The sequence below is a fragment of the Stenella coeruleoalba genome (genome assembly GCF_951394435.1).
Source record: "Stenella coeruleoalba genome assembly, chromosome: 3".
Lineage (NCBI taxonomy): Eukaryota > Metazoa > Chordata > Mammalia > Artiodactyla > Delphinidae > Stenella > Stenella coeruleoalba.
Window position 1 is genome coordinate 59,015,497 of NC_137148.1, and position 21,092 is coordinate 59,036,588.

Sequence of the window (21,092 nt, forward strand, 5' to 3'; positions counted from 1 at the left end):
GGAAACAATCCTATTCTCTATTGCAACAAAAAGAATAAAATACCTAGGAATAAACCTAAGGAGGTAAAAGACCTGTACTCAGAAACCTATAAAGACAGTGATGAAAGAAATCTAAGATGACACAAACAGATGGAGAGAAATACCATGTTCTTGGATTGGAAGAATCAATATTGTGAAAATGACTATACTACCCAAAGCAATCTACAGATTCAATACAATCCCCATCAAATTACCAATGGCATTTTTTACGGAACTAGGACAAAAAAATCTTAAAATTTGTATGGAGACACAAAAGATCCTGAACAGCCAAAGCAATCTTTAGGGAAAAAAATGGAGCTGGATGAATCAGGTTCCCTGACTTCAGACCATACTACAAAGCTACAGTAATCAAGATAGTATGGTACTGGCACAAAAACAGAAATGTAGAGCAATGGAACAGGATAGAAAGCCCAGAGATAAACCCAAGCATCTATAGTCAACTAATCTATGACAAAGGAAGCAAGGATATACAATGGAGAAAAGACAGTCTCTTCAATAAGTGGTGCTGGGAAAACTGGACAGCTACATGTAAAAGAATGAAATTAGAACACTCCCTAACACCATACACAAAAATAAACTCAAAATGGATTAAAGACCTAAATGTAAGCCCAGACACCATAAAACTCTTACAGGAAAATATAGGAAGAACACTCTGACATAAATCACAGCAAGATCTTTTTTGACCCACCTCCTAGAGAAATGTAAATAAAAACAAAAATAAACAAATGGGAGCTAATGAAACTTCAAAGCTTTTGCACAGCAAAGGAAACCATAAACAAGATGAAATGACAACCCTCAGAATGGGAGAAAATATTTGCAAATGAAGCAACCGACAAAGGATTAATTTCCAAAATATACAAGCCACTCATGTAGCTGAATATCAAAAAAAGAAACAACCCAACCCCAAAATGGGCAAAAGGCCTAGACATTTCTCCAAAAATGATATACAGATTTGCAACAAACATATGAAAGGATGCTCAACATCACTAATCATTACAGAAATGCAAATCAAAACTACGAGGCATCACCTCACACTTGTTAAAATGGGTATCATCAGAAAATCTACAAACAACAAATGCTGGAGAGGGTGTGGAGAAAAGGGAACCCTCTTGCACTGTTGGTGGGAATGTAAACTGATACAGCCACTCTGGAGAACGGTATGGGGGTTCCTTAGAAAACTAAAAATAGAACTACCATATGACCCAGCAATCCCACTACTGGGCATATACCCTGAGAAAACCAGAATTCAAAAGGACACATGCACCCCAATGTTCACTGCAGCACTATTTACAGTCACCAGGTCATGGAAGCAACCTAAATGCCCATTGAAAGATGAATGGATAAAGATGTGGTGTATATATATATATATATATACACACACACACACACACACACACACACACACACAATGGAATATTACTCAGCCATAAAATAGGATGAAATTGGGTCATTTGTAGAGATGTGGATGGACCTAGAGACTGTCATGCAGAGTGAAGCAAGTCAGAAAAACAAATATCATATATTAATGCATATATGTGGAATCTAGAAAAATGGTACAGATGAACTGGTTTGCAAGGCAGAAATAGACACACAGATGTAGAGAACAAACGTATGGACACCAAGGGGGGAAAGTGGGGGGGTGGGGGGTGGTGGTGACGGTGGGCTGAATTGGGAGATGGATATTGACATGTATACACTAATATGTATAGAATAGATAATAAGGACCTGCTGTTTAAAAAATAAAGAAAAAAAAAGAACTACACTGTATTTACAGGTTATATTTCAAAGCCAAGCCTAAGGCAAAAGCTGCAGTAAGTTAAAAATTGTTCTTGAAAAACTTAAAAGTGTGCCATGAGGGTGACAATACTATTTCTCTGTCAATAAACCCAACACAACAGCCAGATTTTCTCTCCAGCATCCCCTGAGATTAAGTAGTTGGCTTGTATGTGAGGTCATATTGTTTGTATGGTATTTCTCTTTGAACACCAGGAGAGAAATATGCTCAGTGCCTTTCAATATGGAGGAAACCAACGACCAAGTGAACTGCAAATCCACACTTCCCATCTCATCGTGGTTCTGGGGTGTAAATTCCCTGAGTGTAACAAGTGGAGCTGGCCATATTATTTAAGTAAATGAGGGATGATTTTTTTATGGTTAAACGCATAGAGCTAACTTTCATGTGTGTATGACTGGCTGGGTTTTAGAAACACCCAGCTGCATATGGCTTCACTCTCTAGCAACTGAAAACAAACTTTTGGACCAGGGTCCATAGTAAAAAAAAAAAAAAAAAATCATTTAAAACTGTAACCTACTACACACACACACACACACACACACACACACACACGTCTGTGTGTGTGTATATACAATACATGCATATACATACATACACACATATATGTAAAAAGGTTCACAAAATATTTACCTTTATTACATCCTATGTATTTGATCTATTCCATTCTGTTCTACTTTCTTAAAATTTTTTTAGGTTGCAACTCAGTAGTTTTCTTGATGCCCAACCGGGTTACAACATACAGTTTGAAGAACATTGAACTGGAGTATTTCAAGCTCTTAACTACTCAGAGAATTATGTAGGGCAGTACCTGGGGGTTAAGAAAAACAATCAAGCAAGCACATTTGTCCATAATATTTTAATACTTTTCCACTTTTAAATACTGGTTTTAATTTTGTGATTGTAACATGGAAGATCCAACTTTATTATTTTTTAAAAACATCACCAGGATCATAAAGCTATTTAGAATACACTCTACACACTCCCAAGGTACTTTAAAATGATTATGTTTTGAGTTTGTAGATGAACAATGACAATAATCCAAATACACTGTCTGTACAACTTGGATCAAATAGTGGTGAAAGTGTTTAACTGGACAAACAACTGATAAGCTTAAAGATAATCAGCACAATTTCACAAGAGAACCAGCTCAGCCCAACTAAAATTTTCTCAATAGCAATTGACACTGATGTTGTATAGGAGTACAAATTAGTTGATGAAACTGAACAAATGGGAACCCCATTCCTCCTTTTCCTTCTTTTGTATTCCTACATCCCTCCCAGTCATCCTCTTCCTTGGTCTGGCTACCCCTGTGGCGAACCCAAATCAAGAGCTGCTATGACACCCTCCACCTCAAAATCAGGAGCCCTGAATTACAAGTGAAATACTGTGCTCTCTTGAACTGTACAGTGGGCACTCAGGGACAAAACCCCTCATCACCAATATTTTTCATGTTTCTATCACAGTACAAAAGAGTAACTGAGTAGAAAAGAGAGTAAAATGATAATTTTTTTTTTTGCTTGGGGAAGAGAAGTAGGAAATAACTGTGGATGAGAAAACATCATGTATATTCAATATGTAGGAATTAGCCTTATGGAAATAATTCTAGAGGGTCTGAATGCTGTCTAAAGGGCTAGTACCTCTCCAAATTTTGATCTCTTTTACTCCTTTCATATTCCCCAACTCATTTCTAAATCTGGTTGGGCAGGATTAACCCTAGTGAAGTACCAGTGCAATTACCTGAAGGTAAAATGTATCCTTTACTTTTCTTCTCTTTTTTAATACAAATATTTTTCCTGTAATCATTTACAGAATTGCAAAAGTATATCATTAACATTTAGTGCAAATGCAACTAATGTAGGTTTAGACACTGCTCTGTAAACTTTCCATACCTTTGTAAAATAAAGCTATCCAATTTAGTCATGATAGTACCAGAAATGGCAAACAGAGAAACATTTATAGTGGGCATATAGAATTGTTTTTGAAGATTCCCATCAGTGGCTATGGTGAATAAACCTTCCCTCCCCAACCCTCCCATACTCCCAACCCCAATCCCGCAACTGATTGTAAAATAAAATACACATTTGAGGTATAAACTTTTCTTTTTTAAACATCACAATATAAAATGTTAACTGGTGATGTAGTAAACTGATAAGATAATTTGTCTTATTTGCCTTAACTAGCATTACCACCATATAGGCACTTTTTCCTTGTAGTCAAATTATGAATAGTATTTTTCTGTAATAAGGCATATTCCATGCACATCATTTAGAGAAAGGTAAATTAAAAAATAGTAAAGATTTATGGAGCATGAAATCTGCGTGCATGTAATGTAAGCATATGTTTTATATGTATTTTCCTCTCTGTACAGACTAATAAATACCACTTTATCTGATGCAAGTAATTCACTTCCAGGATTGTGTATATTAAGTGATCAGACTAATCCCATCATTAAATTATCACCTTGCATTTATCATTAAGACTCCATTACCATGTAGGAAATATATACAGGACATGTTCCACGTGACATGATTTCCTGCTTTACAAAATGGGTCTGGTTTCTGTGTTTCTATAGAGATGAACAAGTCAGCAAAGCATCTACAAAATGCCTCTGATTTACGTAAGCACATTTGTGTATAAACACAGTGAAGATTCTGAAGTGGGCAGTCATTTCTACTTCAATGAGTACCATTCCCTGCCTCTGCTCCATGTTTCAGGGTTTTTCAAAGGGGCCTAAAACTAAAAAAGGTATTTTACGTTTAACTTCTTACAGCAACTAAAGAAAGAATTTCAGTTTGAATCACATGGTCTTCTTTACTGCCCTGTTGAAGTTTCTGATCAAGAGGCAAACAGGAGCGGTGCCCACATTTTCTACGCATATCTTGCAACGTTATCTTTTAAACTGACCCAAATTAGAAGAACAAACACGTGTTACTGAATACTAGAAATATAGAATCAGATGCCAAACTCAAACAGTGAGATTTGCTGGAACATGTAATACCGTATATCCTCTCACCAATTTCAGGAAAACATGAGCTCATTTTATTCTGACCGTTTTACCAGAAAGTAGTTTATGCCTATAATGTTGTACAGATGTTTCTGTTTGGAGGCAGGCAGAACCAATTTAGAAATTACCAAATTGTGTTTGTAACAAACTGAAAAAAATCTGTAGCACACAGTACACAACTAAAAATACAATAGAAATATAAAGATATCTGGAGAAAAAAATAAAGCTTTTCACTCTTTCTCCATCAGAACCAAAGTTCTTCATGGGAGTAAGACTATAGAAAAGGCGAAATCACAGGTTATTGACAGCCCTCAGTTATTAAGAGACACTTTACATGACAACATGAATTATTATAGAAATCAGCAGCAATGAATTCTATGATTATACAAAGCAAAAATGTCAAAAAATTCTGGACACAGATTTGACTGTAGGCCTATAAAAAGAACCCCATCCAGAAATTTGGTGCACAGAAAGCACATGCCCCATGTGCGTCCAACTTTTGTGCTTTTCTCTTGTGCACAAAGCCTGGTACAACTGAGGATCTTAGGCCAAACCACAGTAAATTAAAAATTCTGAAAAAGTTTCCAAAAATTAAAGCATCGATTCCTAGTTGTGATTCAAAGTTGATTTTTTTTTCTCTTCTAGGAGCAAGCAAATAAAAATATAGCCATATACATGTAATTTTACATGTATTTATAGTTATATGCTGAGCGAGGAGATCTAGCAGAAGACAGCTAGTGTTAAGATGTTCAGCTTTGCTATTGCAGTATTTCTTCATTTTTGTACACAAGGCCAAGGTGTTGGGCCATAGACAAGGCTATAGATCCTATGTTCCAGCTTAGAGCATTCAATTTTGTTTTTTAATTTTTTTCCTCCAACATGGAATGTCACACAGCCTTGTTTCAGTCACTGTAGGAAAGAAAATGACAAGTAAAACATTCAGCACTGTATTATTTACTAACAGCTGCAGGACTAACAGAACAGACTCCTCCTACCTTCTGAACTCATGTAATGCACAGAATCTTTACCAAAGTTTATATTTTAAGGATTTTTCACCTTTAAGAATATAAAATTATTAACTTTATATATTTGAAATTTATCATCAGAAAGGAACAGAAGGTATAAGAAATGTTCTGAAAGTTAGAAAAAATTAAAAAGGGCAATGTGCTACAAGAAGCAAAGAGGGAATCAAGTAGAGGTTTCTGGATCCGTACCCCATAAACTGGAATTTCCTTCTTCTTAGTGTTCAATAAAAACTATGCTATACAATATCATTTATCAAGAATTAAAAAAATTTATTTAGGCTATGGGAAAGAGGTCTGCCTTATCTTAAGAAATACTGTGTCAAATGAGTTTAAGAGTTTTGACTAAGTTTTAAATATCTTTGGGCCTCATTAACTCTTTATGGAATTTCTCTAAAGATGATACACACTATTGAAAGTTACTATTTCTCCATCACCAAAATTAAGAATGTTAGCTTTCCTAAGGTTTCAATGCTAGGATCCACTTCATACATACATCTTCCAAAATTATTATGAAACAATTATTACTTTAGGTAAATGAAGATTTATTTTAGGTAAATGAAAATTTGGTTCTCTGCCAGAAAGAAGCTCAATCTGGACTCAAAGGCCAGAGCTAAGTTTTGGCCAGTGAGTCTTTCCAGTTCTATCTTTACACACACACACACATGTCCACAAACAATGGTACCATCTCCTTCCCCTAATATGAATTCTTTTCCAAGGATTTCGAGCCCTTCCCTCTAGGTCCACAAAAGAAGAATGTGTACACTCGTGGGCGCACACACAGTCAGTCAATAAAACAATGCCCCAAATCCAACAGTTTAGAGGCAAATGCTGTGGACATGTTAGCATGTATTTTGCAAATATTTTCAAAATTATTCTTCTCAAACATAGTTGAGAGCATGTTTTATTATATAACTGCATTCTGATTTCTTTTGCTTAATACCCAGTTATATTTTCTACCCTTCTCTGCAAGGCTGAAGGTAAAGGTGAACAGGGAAAACAGATACAGCTGCAAGCTTGGTCTTGGTTCGAGCAAACAGCAACTCTAGAAATCTTAAGGCTGTGGGGAGAGACACACAGCTAAGTAAGGTGACAAGCCTGCTGCCATCATGTGGCATCACGTTTTCAGTGTATTTGATTAAATACAATGCAGTGACAGAATCAATAAGAAGTTATGTGTCCAGATCGAGCCACAACAATTCTGAAGTACAAGATATCCTAAAAACAGTGCATTTTGGCAGTGCATTTATGCTTTAAGAGAATCCCTCAAAGGTCAGGCTTTGTCCCAAACACTAACCATTCAGAGAAGTAAGACTAGAACCTGTTTAACATTTTCATGTAACCTGTTTTCCTGGGAAAAGCTACATATCTGGGACATCAATGCACTAACCCTTGTGTTAGTGTCTGAAAATAAATTTAGGCTTTGAGTTCTTGTTTTTTGTTTTTTTAAGAAATAGCACACTATAAACATTATCAGAAACTAGACTTAATTAAAAGTATAGTCACTACAGTTGACCCTTGAACAACATGGCTTTGAACTGCGCACATCCAACTACATGCAAATTCTTTTCAGTACTACACGATCTGGGGTTGGTTGAATCCTCGATGCAGAGGCACCTAGGACATGGAGGGCGGACTGTAAGTCATACTCGATTTTCATCTGTGCAGGGGGCCAGCGCTCCTGACCCCCACAACGCTCATGCGTCAACTGTATATGGTTATTAACTATATTATTTTTATCTAAAGAAATTGACTCAAGAATATAAATTTCTCAGCAAATGATTTAACAGTCAATGTAGGTGAGCATGAGAGGACGGTCATAAGTACTTACTGCTTGTGAATTATACTTTGGTAATATCTATTACAAATTTAAATGTTAACACTCAGAGAGTTTCACAGAAATTGAATTATACAAATGGTTCTCAAATGGATGAAAAGATGCTCAAATTCATTTGTAACGAGGACTATGACAGTTATTTTTTGGCCATGCCACGTGGCTTGTGGAATCTCAGTTCCCCGACCAGGGATTCTGGAATCCTAACCACTAGGCCACGAGGGAACTCCCAAGAGGACCACAATTTAAACTACACTGGGAGAGTATTTTTCACCTATCAAGTTGGAAAAAAATCAGAAAGTTTTATTTCATACATTGTGTGAGAGGGTCAGAGAAACAGGCACTCCAACATGTTATTGCTGGTGAGATGATAAATTAATACGACCTCTACAGAGGCCAATATCTAAATTACAGATGCACAAGCCCCCCAGAAGTACCAGCAGTGTCACATCTAGTAATTTACCCACATACAAAATGACATGGATATGACTGCAATACTGTGTGCTCTAGCAAAAATTAGAAACAACTTTAACATCTACAAATGGAGAATTGGTTAGATAAATTGTGTACATCCACACAAATGGGATTCTACATAGCCATAAACAAAGAATAAAGCAGCTCTGCACCAATATGGAAAGATCTTCAAGATAAAGCATATGCAGAAGCAAGATGCAGAACCCTGAGTAGAGTATGCAATTTCTTTCAATAACAATAAGTGTATGTGTGTGAGGAATACACTTGTATTTGCTTATTCAGGTGAAAATGAAACATCTCTGGAAAGACACAAGAACATACTCACAGCAGCTATACACTTGTGTGTGGGGGGGGGGGGCAAGTGTGGTGCTGCAGAACTGGGTGAGCAGGGGACGGGGGATGAATTTTACTGTGTATCTTTTCATACTTTTGACTTCTGAACCATGTTAACATGTCACTCATTTAAGAAAAATTAAAGAGTTCAGCTCCTTGCACAAAGACAGTCAGTGCAGCATTATTTGACAGTAGAAATATGGAACCAACCAGACATTAACATGGGACAGTGGTTAATAAGTTCTGCAACATTTATACAACAGATGTTAAAAGAATGAGATGGTTTTGTATGTCTCATATCTTTATATGGACTAACAGTCAAGATATATTAAGTAGAAAAAGCAAGCTGCAAGATAATGCTTTGAAAAAAAATTTTTAGATATATGTCAATACATATGTACAAGTCTGGAAGAATATACAACAAACGTAACACTAATTTATGGGAAGGGAGAAACATAGAGGATTTGTACTTCTGAAATTTTATAGTTCTATAATATTAAAATTTCCTTCAATTAAGCAGACATTATCTAACATAAACAGAAAAAATAATGAAAAATTAAGTTTTAAAGGCTATAAAAACTACAACTCTTCACATCTGGAAACATCATGTAAAAGAAACTACTTTCAAAAACTAACTTGTAATGTCTGCAGAGCCATATTAGTCTATAAAGTTTAAAAAAAAGAATAACATATATTTTCCAGTACCTGTTAATACTAGAACAAAATAGGTTTTCCTGCAGTTTTTTCTTGTACGTAAGAAGTAAAACGTTTTAGAAACTTTGGATACTCTCGCTTTGCCACTGCCCTTAACACTGAGGCTGGTGCCCATCCTCCAGGGTTTACTGTGAGACAAAGGAAAATGAAAACTGTTAAGATAATTCTCCAAAAACACGTAAAGCACTCATTTTGTTCCTTTGTTTTTAAAAAATTCCTCACATTGAAAAAGCATCTCTTACAAGTCTTGACCACTCAGTACTTAGTACTGTACTAACCACCAGATGAGAACAGATAACAAATAAGAAAGCATTTATTACTGTTCTAAAATGTTCTTGGTTCCCTAAATTATAAGTAAATATTAGTATAGCAACACTTTAGGTTACTTAAGGCAGATTTATTCAATGAACTCTACTATAATCAAATAGTAACTTGCTCAGGCATAGTTGTCTCTTTAAACATACTAGCTGTGATGGCCCTGTATAAAGAAGGTTTGAAGGTTTGATTAGAGGGACTCCAGTAACTACTGCAGGTAGGAAATAGGTGTAGCAAGGAACCGTAACAAGTGATAAACAGGGCTGTCCAGCAGTAGGCCGATGTGAAATAAGTCACTAGCAACTAAGAAAGAAGCAGGGAGCAAAGATTCAGAAAACTAAAAAGCCTGACAACAAGAAAAAGAACTGTTCACCTGAAACATAATATTTTATATCAACTATTATTTCAATTAAAAACAAAAACACACACAAAAAAACCAAAATTATAAAGTAAAAAAGAAGAAAACTATTTCCAGTAATCCAACCACCAAGCAACAATTCAATATTAACATTTTGTTGTATTTCTTTCCAACTTTTCACATATATATTCTTTTCTTCTTTTAAAAATTATTGAAATGGTATTTTATATGCTTTTTCTCACCCCACTTAACATTATTTTGTAAACATTTTTCTAAATCACTAAATGGTCTTTGAAAATTTGGGAAAAAAAAGAAGTATTAATTTTCTTTCTCACTGTTGCTTATTTTCCTAATTACACCTATTCTATTAGGCAAATATCTAGTAAAACAGTTCTTAAAACCAATAATATGTAATAGTGATCTAAAGATGAAGTTTAAAAATTTACCTGTCCAGCCCCAGCTTCAGAAATTCTGATACAGCAGTTATTCAGACATTTATATTTTGAAAGATTCCTGATAATTTTGATATACATCTCTCCAAATTAAAAATTACTAAATCTAAAGGATAAAAACTAAAAAGACATTTATAAATGGTATTTTTCCAAACTGTCAGTTATCATGTAGATCACAATAAAAACATCCACATTCCCAAGTAGCAAAAACAAAACCAAAATACATACCATTAGCTACATATGTAATCTTGCATAGAATGTTGTCCCTGCTAATCTCCTGGTTTCCCTCTGGCGGGCTTACCAAGGTTTGACAAATCATAGCAATATTTATTTTGGCACGGACACATCGATTGTTTAGCTGCCAAAACAAAAAGTAAAAACAAAACACCAGTGTAGAAGATACCCAGTATTTTGTAACCTCTTCTGGTCTAATTCTACATTAGATTAACCAAAACCGTAACTCATCTACATCTCCCACAAAATCTCATAAGCACTAATTAAGAATACATGCCAAGCTGATACGACACCAGGAATGGTTTTCCCCCCTCTTAAGTAGTAAAAGGAGCTAAACCGAGGTAGAAACCACAGAGATTTTGCCAGTAGTTGATCATGGCTTGAGAGACAAGTGTGAGAAGTAGCCTACCTATACTACCCATTCAGCTGTCTCATCTAACCTCAAGAGGAAAGGAAAACAACCCTGCTGGGATGCTCATGGCCATGACTGTTGCCCTCAGATAACAGTGGCTATACTCTTCCAAGAAGCCAACTTTAATAAACAAAAATTTAAGAAGCATTTTCAAATCGATTATCTCTGTATGTGTGGTATGCGTTTATCATTTTTGCCCTGTGTTGTATATTTAGCTTTGTATTGTACAATTATACACATTTATACAATGTACTTACAGGAGCACTGTTGTGATCCACAGAAAAATTACAAACTATCCAAGTTTCCGGGTCATTTTCAGTCAAGGCTGGTATCTTTCGAATGGCAGAAAGATATAATACATCCCGCTGAGAAGCAGGCCACACTCTCTGTGGAAGAAGTACAAATCTTTTGAAAATTTGAACTTTTTTTTTTTTTGGCCGCACCACGTGGCATGCAGGATCTTAGTTCCCTGACCAGGAATTGAACCCGCACCCCCTGCAGCAGAAGCTCGGAGTCTTAAACCACTGGACCGGCCAGGGAAGTCCCCAAAATTTGAACACCTTTTTATTCATATATAATATGGAACTAACAAAGAAACAAGTGTAAAACTAATAAATGCCTTTAAGGTAACATCTGTCAAATTTTAAATGGAAAGCACCCACCAAAGGATTGATTATGAACACTGAGTTAAAGGCTTTGAAGAACATACCAAAGGAATAATGTTCTGCTATTTCTTTTTTTTTTTCTTTTTTAAATGTTTATTTATTTATTTGGCTGCTCCGGGTCTTAGTTGTGGCACGCAGGCATGTGGGATTAGTTCCCCAACCAGGGATCCAACCCCAGCCTCCCTGCATTGGGAGTGAGGAGTCTTAACAACTGGACCACCAAGGAATACCCTATTTTTCCTTCTTTTTAAACTTGGTAATATATATGTAACATAAAATGATAAAATTTTTTTTTTTTTTTTTTTTTTGCGGTATGCGGGCCTCTCACTGTTGTGGCCTCTCCCGTTGCGGAGCACAGGCTCCGGACGCGCAGGCTCAGAGGCCATGGCTCACGGGCCCAGCCGCTCCGCGGCAAGTGGGATCTTCCTGGACCGGGGCGCGAACCCGTGTCCCCTGCATTGGCAGGCGGACTCTCAACCACTGCACCACCAAGGAAGCCCGATATAAATAATTTTTAAGTGTACAATTCAGTGGCCTTAACTATATTCACAATGTTATGTAAATAACACCACTATCTAGTTCTAAATGTGTCATCACTCCCAACAGAAACTCTGTACCCATTAAGCAATCACTCCGCATTAGCCCCTCCCACAGCCATTAGTCCATTTTTTTTTTATAGTTTTCATTTTTGGCTATGTTGGGTCTTCGTTGCTGTGCATGGGCTTTCTCTAGTTGCGGTGACCGGGGGCTACTCTTTGTAGCAGTGATCAGGCTTCTCATTGTTGTGGCTTCTCTTGTTGCAGAGCACGGGCTCTAGGCACACAGGCTTCAGTAGTTGTGGCATGCAGGTTCTAGAGCGCAGGCTCAGTAGTTGTGGCCCATGAGCTTAGTTGCTCCGCAGCATGTGGGATCTTCCCAGACCAGGGCTCAAACCCGTGTCCCCTATATTGGCAGGCGGATTCTTAACCATTGTGCCACCAGGAAAGCCCCATTAGTCCACTTTTTTTTTTTTTTTTTTAAAAAGAAGATGTCTGGGGTAGGAGTTTAGTCATTTATTTATTTTTGTTGTGTTGGGTCTTTGTTTCTGTGCGAGGGCTTTCTCTAGTTGTGGCAAGCGGGGGCCACTCTTCATCATGGTGCGCGGGCCTCTCACTATCGCGGCCTCTCTTGTTGCGGAGCACAGGCTCCAGACGCGCAGGCTCAGTAGTTGTGGCTCACGGGCCTAGTTGCTCCACGGCATGTGGGATCCTCCCAGACCAGGGCTCGAACCCGTGTCCCCTGCATTAGCAGGCAGATTCTCAACCACTGTGCCACCAGGGAAGCCCCACTTTTAAGTATAGTATTAAACCTCTGTTTCAACTGTTCAGAGCAAAGATTTTAAAAGCAAGTATATTAGGGAAAGAGCATGCTCCTTTGATATCATAATCATATTTAAAGAATTGCAAACCAGTAATTTAATCTTCCAACTTCATACTGTTGGAATGACATGGAAACTAGGTCTCTGAAAACTGGGACTATGTACTTTTAAATGAGAGAAAATATGCACAGGGTCTTTCCCGATTGCTGAATTTAATAAATCGCCAACAACTCAGTGTCAATACAACACAAAGCATTTGCAAAGTGAAATGGTTCATCTTTTAAAGATACAAAGTTTCATTAAGTTGATGAAAGTAGTGCTGGGCAAATGTATGTGAAGCCAGTAATAAATGAAAATGTGGCCATATTAGAACTAATGGATACAAATCCACAAGGATGATGATAAGACAGAAATTTAAAGAGTGAGAATGACAAATATCAAGAGATGAGAAGCCCTTTTTAAGACCATATTATAAAAGAAGCCAAATTTAAAGAGAGAGGTGTTGAATAGTTATTGGATTTTGTTGAAAAAATTATGCCAGGACAAGTCATTTATTCAAATAATTACAACTGTAACTTAAATTTTGTTACATATAAAGTACATTATTTTAATAATTTTTAGTTTTATTTTTCCAGAAATAATCCTAATATAATCTATATATTCCTCCCCTCCATCTACTATTTACCAAGTGAAGTACTTTCAGCAGACCATTTTCCAGGATCAATTATCTTCACAGAATAAGAGTCTTCTGATTCTAAATGACTGGTCATTTATTTTCATTGCAAATTACAGGACAACTAATATTTTAAAGTCTACTAAATTTTAGACTTCACTTTTGACCCCCCTAAATCAGTAGGTTGAAACAGAATCTTCATTGTTATACATTTCTTGAGTAGCTGTCATGTAAAAGGAAGCCTAGGTCACAGTCATTAAATATAAGATGGCTCAGATGACAAGACTGAGCTCAAGATATACACAGCAAACCTAAAATATTTTCAAATATTCAGCTCAGTTAAAAATTATTTTAAAAAAGAAAAATGAAGTACTTACTGAATTATCATGTTTCTTATATAACATACAATATTGTTTTTGGTAGATCTCTACAAATTTTTAATTTATTTTATTATTGTTTATTCAATATAATATTTGGCAATTTTCAGAAAGGAAACAGAGCAGAATAAGATAAATATTCTATAATTTAAATATCTACATTAACAGAGGAAGAAATGAAGTGAAAGGCAACATTTAAATGACAATGTTTCTTTGTGCTCTGGTGTATGACCATCCTCTCAATAGCTGATGCTCAGCAATTTTCCCTTGATGTCAGATAATCTACTTAGATCACCTTTACTTCTGAGTCTTAACATAGACTAATAACATACTTTGCATTTCCTTATTATTCTCACAGGAAACTGATTCACTTTCATATTTGGTAATTCATCTATCTCCTCTAGAGACTAGATGCTAGAAAAACATTTAAGTGGATTTTCGTACTTTCTTGTTCAGACTTAAAAGTTTGCGGAACTAACTGTACATCTTTGTCAAACACAGTTTCTGGATATTTCTCAGGTTCTTATTTTCACCCATTTCTGCTTTAAATGAACTGAAATTACCTTTCAAATACATGAAATTCATGAATTATTAATAAAGTCTTTAAATCTTTTGTGGCACTTAATTTCCTCGCAAATTTTACTTTAGAGAATTTATATGTCTCTGTTTGAACTACGCTGGAATCCTTTTGGGATGAAAAGATATTTACCTTGTGCGTTTGATAAATGATGATTGCATTATCAGCTAATGTTTCCACCACATGAAAGTTTTCTATAGTTGCTGCAATGAAGAAAAAATGTTAGTAGTCAAAAAAGATATATTACCTTTTCCCAGAATGTGATTATTGAGAAAGTCAATTACGAATGGACATTATAGTAAAATGAACAGGATCCTGCCCTACATAGGCTAAGTCCAAATGGAAAGCAGTTTAGTATTAGGGCTACAGGTGGTGGCTGTGAGACCTAATCACCAGGAAATCTCATTAGCTTCCATCGCAAGAAAGCAATTCTAATCACCATTTCATTACTAGGGCACAAATTATTCCCTAACACTATGACCCCTCCCCTCCCTATAATCCTTAATTTATTGAAGCTGAATAAGCTGTTCTATTTAGGTTTAGGTGACTATGTTTGTGAGAGTGTCAAACTGCCATTGATAAACATGTTGTTCAGAAGTACCCATATTTATGAAATTTGATGCCTGAGGGGATCAAATAACTCTAAACAAACCACAGCAGGATTCATCTACAATTTATGATGGAAACAAAACAGTCTAGGAAAAGAGAAGATGATACAACAGAAACCTTTTATTTCAGTCCTGGCTTTTCCAATAATTAGTTCTGTGATCTATGACAAGTCACTTGAGCTATCTGAATTTTACTTTATCACCTACCTATCACACAGGATTATTAAGGTAATAGATCAAATGCTATACCTTACTGAGAAGCATTCTGTACAGTGAAAAGCTCTATTTAAATGTAAGGTATTATCAGTTCCCTATACGATTCTCCAGATATTTTCTATATTGACTTTGCAAACCATAGATCAGATGTAGAAAGCCAGGTTAGATTTGGTATTAAATTCAAACTAATAATTTTATCAAAATATACTAATAATGGCAGCTTACTTTCCCAATCATTGCGAACATCAACATTCCAGAAGTAATTGCAGACCTCATGTCCTGTAACACCTTTAACTGCGTGGGTAGCTTTCAAAGGATCCAAAACAATCCCGTTTTCTTCTACTTCTCTTCTGTATACCTAGAGGATATATTTTAAAACATGTTAATACATATTGATAACTACCTTAAATGTAAATGGATTAAATGCTTCAACCAAAAGACACAGACTGGCTGAATGGATACGAAACACAAGACCTGTATGTATGCTGTCTACAAGAGACCTACTTCAGACCTAGGGACACATACAGACTGAAAGAGAGGGGATGGGAAAAGATATTCCATGTAAATGGAAATCAAAAGAAAGCTGGAGTAGCAATTCTCATATCAGACAAAATAGACTTTAAAATAAAGACTATTACAAGAGACAAAGAAGGACACTACATAATGATCAAGGGATCAATCCAAGAAGAAGATCTTCAACAGTTGTAAATATTTATGCACCCAACATAGGAGCACCTCAACACATAAGGCAAATGCTAACAGCCATAAAAGGGGAAATCGACAGTAACACAATCATAGTAGGGGACTTTAACAGCCCACTTTCACCAGTGGAAAGATCATCCAAAATGAAAATAAATAAGGACACACAAGCTTTAAATGATACATTAAACAAGATGGACTTAATTGATATTTATAGGACATTCCAACCAAAAACAACAGAATACACTTTCTTCTCAAGTGCTCATGGAACATTCTCTAGGACAGATCATATCTTGGGTCACAAATCAAGCCCCGGTAAATTTAAGAAAATTGAAATCGTATCAAGTATCTTTTCCGATCACAACGCTATGAGACTAGATACCAATTACAGGAAAAAATCTGTAAAAAATACAAACACATGGAGGCTGCACAATACACTACTTAATAACCAAGAGATCACTGAAGAAATCAAAGAGGAAATCAAAAATACCTAGAAACAAATGACAATGAAAACATTACAACCCAAAACCTATGGGATGCAGCAAAAGCAGTTCTAAGAGGGAAGTTTATAGCAATACAATCCTACCTGAAGAAACAAGAAACATCTCAAATAAACAACCTAACCTTACACCTAAAGCAATTAGAGAAAGAAGAACCAAAAACAACCCCCAAAGTTAGCAGAAGGAAAGAAATCATAAAGATCAGATCAGAAATAAAAGAAAAAGAAATGAAGGAAACAATAGCAAAGATCAATAAAACTAAAAGCTGGCTCTTTGAGAAGATAAACAAAATTGATAAACAAAATTGATAATCCATTAGCCAGACTCATTAAGAAAAAAAGGGAGAAGACTCAAATCAATAGAATTAGAAATGAAAAAGGAGAAGTAACAACTGACACTGCAGAAATACAAAGGATCGTGAGAGATTACTACAAGCAACTATATGCCAATAAAATGGACAATCTGGAAGAAATGGACAAATTCTTTGAAAAGTACAACCTTCAGAGACTGAACCAGGAAGAAATAGAAAATATAAACAGACCAATCACAAGCACTGAAATTGAAACTGTGATTAAAAATCTTCCAACAAACAAAAGTCCAGGACCAGAAGGCTCACAGGCGAATTCTATCAAACATTTGGAGGAGAGCTAACACCTATCCTTCTCAAACTCTTCCAAAATACAGCACAGGGAGGGACACTCCCAAACTCATTCTACGAGGCCACCATCACCCTGATACCAAAACCAGACAAAGATGTCACAAAGAAAGAGAATTACAGGCCAATATGACTTATGAATACAGATGCAAAAATCCTCAACAAAATACAAGCAAACAGAATCCAACAGCACATTAAAAGGATCATACACCATGATGATCAAGTGGGGTTTATCCCAGGAATGCAAGGATTCTGCAATAAACACAAATCAATCAATGTGATACACCATATTAACAAATTGAAGGAGAAAAACCATATGATCATCTCAATAGATGCAGAAAAGGCTTCTGACAAAATTCAACACCCATTTATAATAAAAACCCTGCAGAAAGTAGGCATAGAGGGAACTTACCTCAACATAATAAAGGCCATATATGACAAACCCACAGCCAACATCGTCCTCAATGGTGAAAAACTGAAACCATTTCCACTAAGATCAGGAACAAGACAAGGTTGCCCACTCTCACCACTATTATTCAACATAGTTTTGGAAGTTTTAGCCACAGCAATCAGAGAAGAAAAAGAAATAAAAGGAATCCAAATCGGAAAAGAAGAAGTAAAGCTGTCACTGTTTGCAGATGACATGATACTATCCATAGAGGAATCCTGAAGATGCCACCAGAATACTACTGGAGCTAATCAATGAATTTGGTAGAGTAGCAGGATACAAAATTAATGCACAGAAATCTCTTGCATTCCTATCCACTAATGATGAAAAATCTGAAAGAGAAATTATGGAAACACTCCCATTTACCACTGCAACAAAAAGAAAAAAATACCTAGGAATAAACCTACTGAAGGAGACAAAAGACCTGTATGCAGAAAACTATATGTCACTGATGGGAGAAATTAAAGATGATACAAATAGATGGAGAGATAAACCATGTTCTTGGATTGGAAGAATCAACATTGTGAAAATGACTATACTACCCAAAGACTACAGATTCAATGCAATCCCTATCAAGCTACCAATGGCATTTTTCACAAAACTAGAAGAAAAAATTTCACAATTTGCATGGAAACACAAAAGACCCCAAAGAGCCAAAGCAATCTTGAGAAAGAAAAATGGAGCTGGAGGAATCAGGCTCCTGGACTTCAGACTATACTACCTAGCTACAGTAATCAAGACAGTATGGTACTGGCACAAAAACAGAAATATAGATCAATGGAACAGGACAGAAAGCCCAGAGGTAAACCCATGCACATATGGTCACCTTATTTTTGATAAAGGAGGCAAGAATATACAATTGAGAAAAGACAGCCTCTTCAATAAGTGGTGCTGGGAAAACTGGACAGCTACATGTAGAAGAGTGAAATTAGAAAACTCCCTAACACCATACACAAAAATAAACTCAAAAACGATTAAAGACCTAAATGTAAGGCCAGACACTATAAAACTCTTAGAGGAAAACATAGGCAGAACACTCTCTGACATAAATCATAGCAAGATCCTTTCTGACCCACCTTCTAGAGACATGGAATAAAAACAAAAATAAACAAATGTGATCTTATGAAACTTAAAAGCTTTTGCACAGCAAAGGAAACCATAAAGAAGACGAAAAGACAACCCTCACAATGGGAGAAAATATTTGCAAATGAAGCAACTGACAAAGGATTAATCTCCAAAATTTACAAGCAGCTCATGCAACTCAATATCAAAAAAACAAACAACACAATCCAAAAATGGGCAGAACTAAATACACATTTCTCCAAAGAAGATATACAGATTGCCAACAAACACATGAAAGAATGCTCAACATCACTAATCATTAGAGAAATTCAAATCAATACCACAATGAGGTATCACCTCACACCAGTCAGAATGGCCATCATCAAAAAAATCTACAAAGAATAAATTCTGGAGAGGGTGTGGAGGGAAGGAAACCCACTTACACTGTTGGTGGGAATGTAAATTGATACAGCCACTATGGAGAACAGTATGGAGGTTCCTTAAAAAACTAAAGACAGAACTACCATATGACCCAGCAATCCCACTACTGGGTATATACCCCGAGAAAACCATAATTCAGAGTCATGTACCACAATGTTCATTGCAGCTCTATTTACAATAGCCAGGACATGGAAGCAACCTAATTGTTCACTGACAGATGAATGGATAAAGAAGATGTGGCACATATACATATAATGGAATATTACTCAGCCATAAAAAGAAACGAAATTGAGTTATTTGTAGTGAGGTGGATGGACCTAGAGTCTGTCATACAGAGTGAAGTAAGTCAGAAAGAGAAAGACAAATACCATATGTTAACACATACATATGGAATCTAAAAAAAAAAAAAAAAAAGGTTCTGAAGAACCTAGGGGCAGAACAGGAATAAAGACGCAGACATAGAGAATGGACTTGAGGACACGGGGAGGGGGAAGGGTAAGCTGCGACGAAGTGAGAGAGTGTCATGGACTTATAAATACTACCAAATGTAAAATAGATAGCTAGTGGGAAGCAGCCACATAGCACAGGGAGATCAGCTTGGTCCTTTGTGACCGCCTAGAGGGGTGGAATAGGGAGGGTGGGAGGGAGATGCAAGAGGGAGGACATATGGGCATATATGTATATGTATAGCTGCTTCACTTTGTTATAAAGCAGAAACTAACACACCATTGTAAAGCAATTATACTTCAATAAAGATGTTAAAAAAACAATCAAAAAAACCCAAACATGTTAAAAAAAAAAATCCAACCCCAAAACTACAAACTTGAAGTCATGTTTTATCATTTAGCAGCTTTTTAGAATTTTATGTATGAAAATATACTTATGGAACATAAATATTCTGCCAAAAAGTTTAAAATTTCAAATTATTACCACATAAAAATATTTAAAACTACAAATCCAAGGTAAACACCAACTATGAAACATATGCATATATGATGAATGACTAAATTACTGTGAGTCGTTGAAGGAGTAAGTATATCAATTTAAATTAGGCATTATTTACTGAACATTCTCAAAGACCATTCAACATGGCTAAGAAGGCCAAATAAAGCTAGTTGGAACATAATCTCCTTAGGGAAAATGACTTAAGGCAGCTCTGATCAATGTTGTATCCCCACCATCTAAAACAGTATCTGAAACACAGTAGGCACTCAATTATTTGTTGAACCAATGATGGAAAGCTAAAATCGCTTAAAAATCAATGACGTCTTGCTTTTAAATACTGAGGCTGCAAACCTAAAAGGTCTATCTTGCTTTAAATACTGAGACTGTACACATAAACTGCTGAACAAAATTAATTACTTCAAAATTATAGAGGGTTTGCTACTTTAGACAGCTCTGTAGTAAGTTCTTTCGAAAAATGAATAAACATGCTATCACAGGGAAAACCAGCTCTCAATTTATGGAGTGCCTATGGTGCCAAACACTGTGAGGCATTTCACATTATTTTTCTTTTACAATCTCTCTCTCCAAAGTACCTTTCCTTACATACTTATTCATGCTATTGGGACTGATATTTTCCCAGTCATGGAAACTGGGAACTCTAGACTTTTGATTCCTTCCCTCACATTTCATGTGGTTATTAAGCTCATTACTAATCTTCTATAAGACATCCATAGTAGATGGATGTAGAAAAGTAGACTTTTCTACTATTGGATACTTTTTTTTTTAATTTTTATTTTATTTATTTTATTTTTGGCTGCGTTGGGTCTTTGTTGCTGTGTGCGGGCTTTCTCTAGCTGCAGCGAACGAGGCTACTCTTTATTGC

General features: G+C 36.0%; 1 protein-coding gene across 2 annotated transcripts in view; it reads right to left on the minus strand.

Moving 5' to 3' along the window:
- Positions 1 to 2,580: 2,580 nt before the first annotated feature.
- CERT1 (ceramide transporter 1) overlaps positions 2,581 to 21,092 on the minus strand; it is a gene marked incomplete at its 5' end in the record, with an annotated part of 128,930 nt that continues 110,418 nt past the window's right edge. The window contains 6 exons of one of the 2 annotated variants that reach the window (XM_079916452.1): positions 2,581 to 5,747; positions 9,207 to 9,343; positions 10,569 to 10,698; positions 11,244 to 11,372; positions 14,768 to 14,838; positions 15,685 to 15,817. In XM_079916452.1, the coding sequence (XP_079772578.1) occupies positions 9,216 to 9,343; positions 10,569 to 10,698; positions 11,244 to 11,372; positions 14,768 to 14,838; positions 15,685 to 15,817 (591 nt within the window). In that variant the 3' untranslated portion in view covers positions 2,581 to 5,747; positions 9,207 to 9,215. The remainder of the gene's footprint in view (positions 5,748 to 9,206; positions 9,344 to 10,568; positions 10,699 to 11,243; positions 11,373 to 14,767; positions 14,839 to 15,684; positions 15,818 to 21,092) is intronic. The other variant, XM_079916451.1, reaches the window with a different exon arrangement.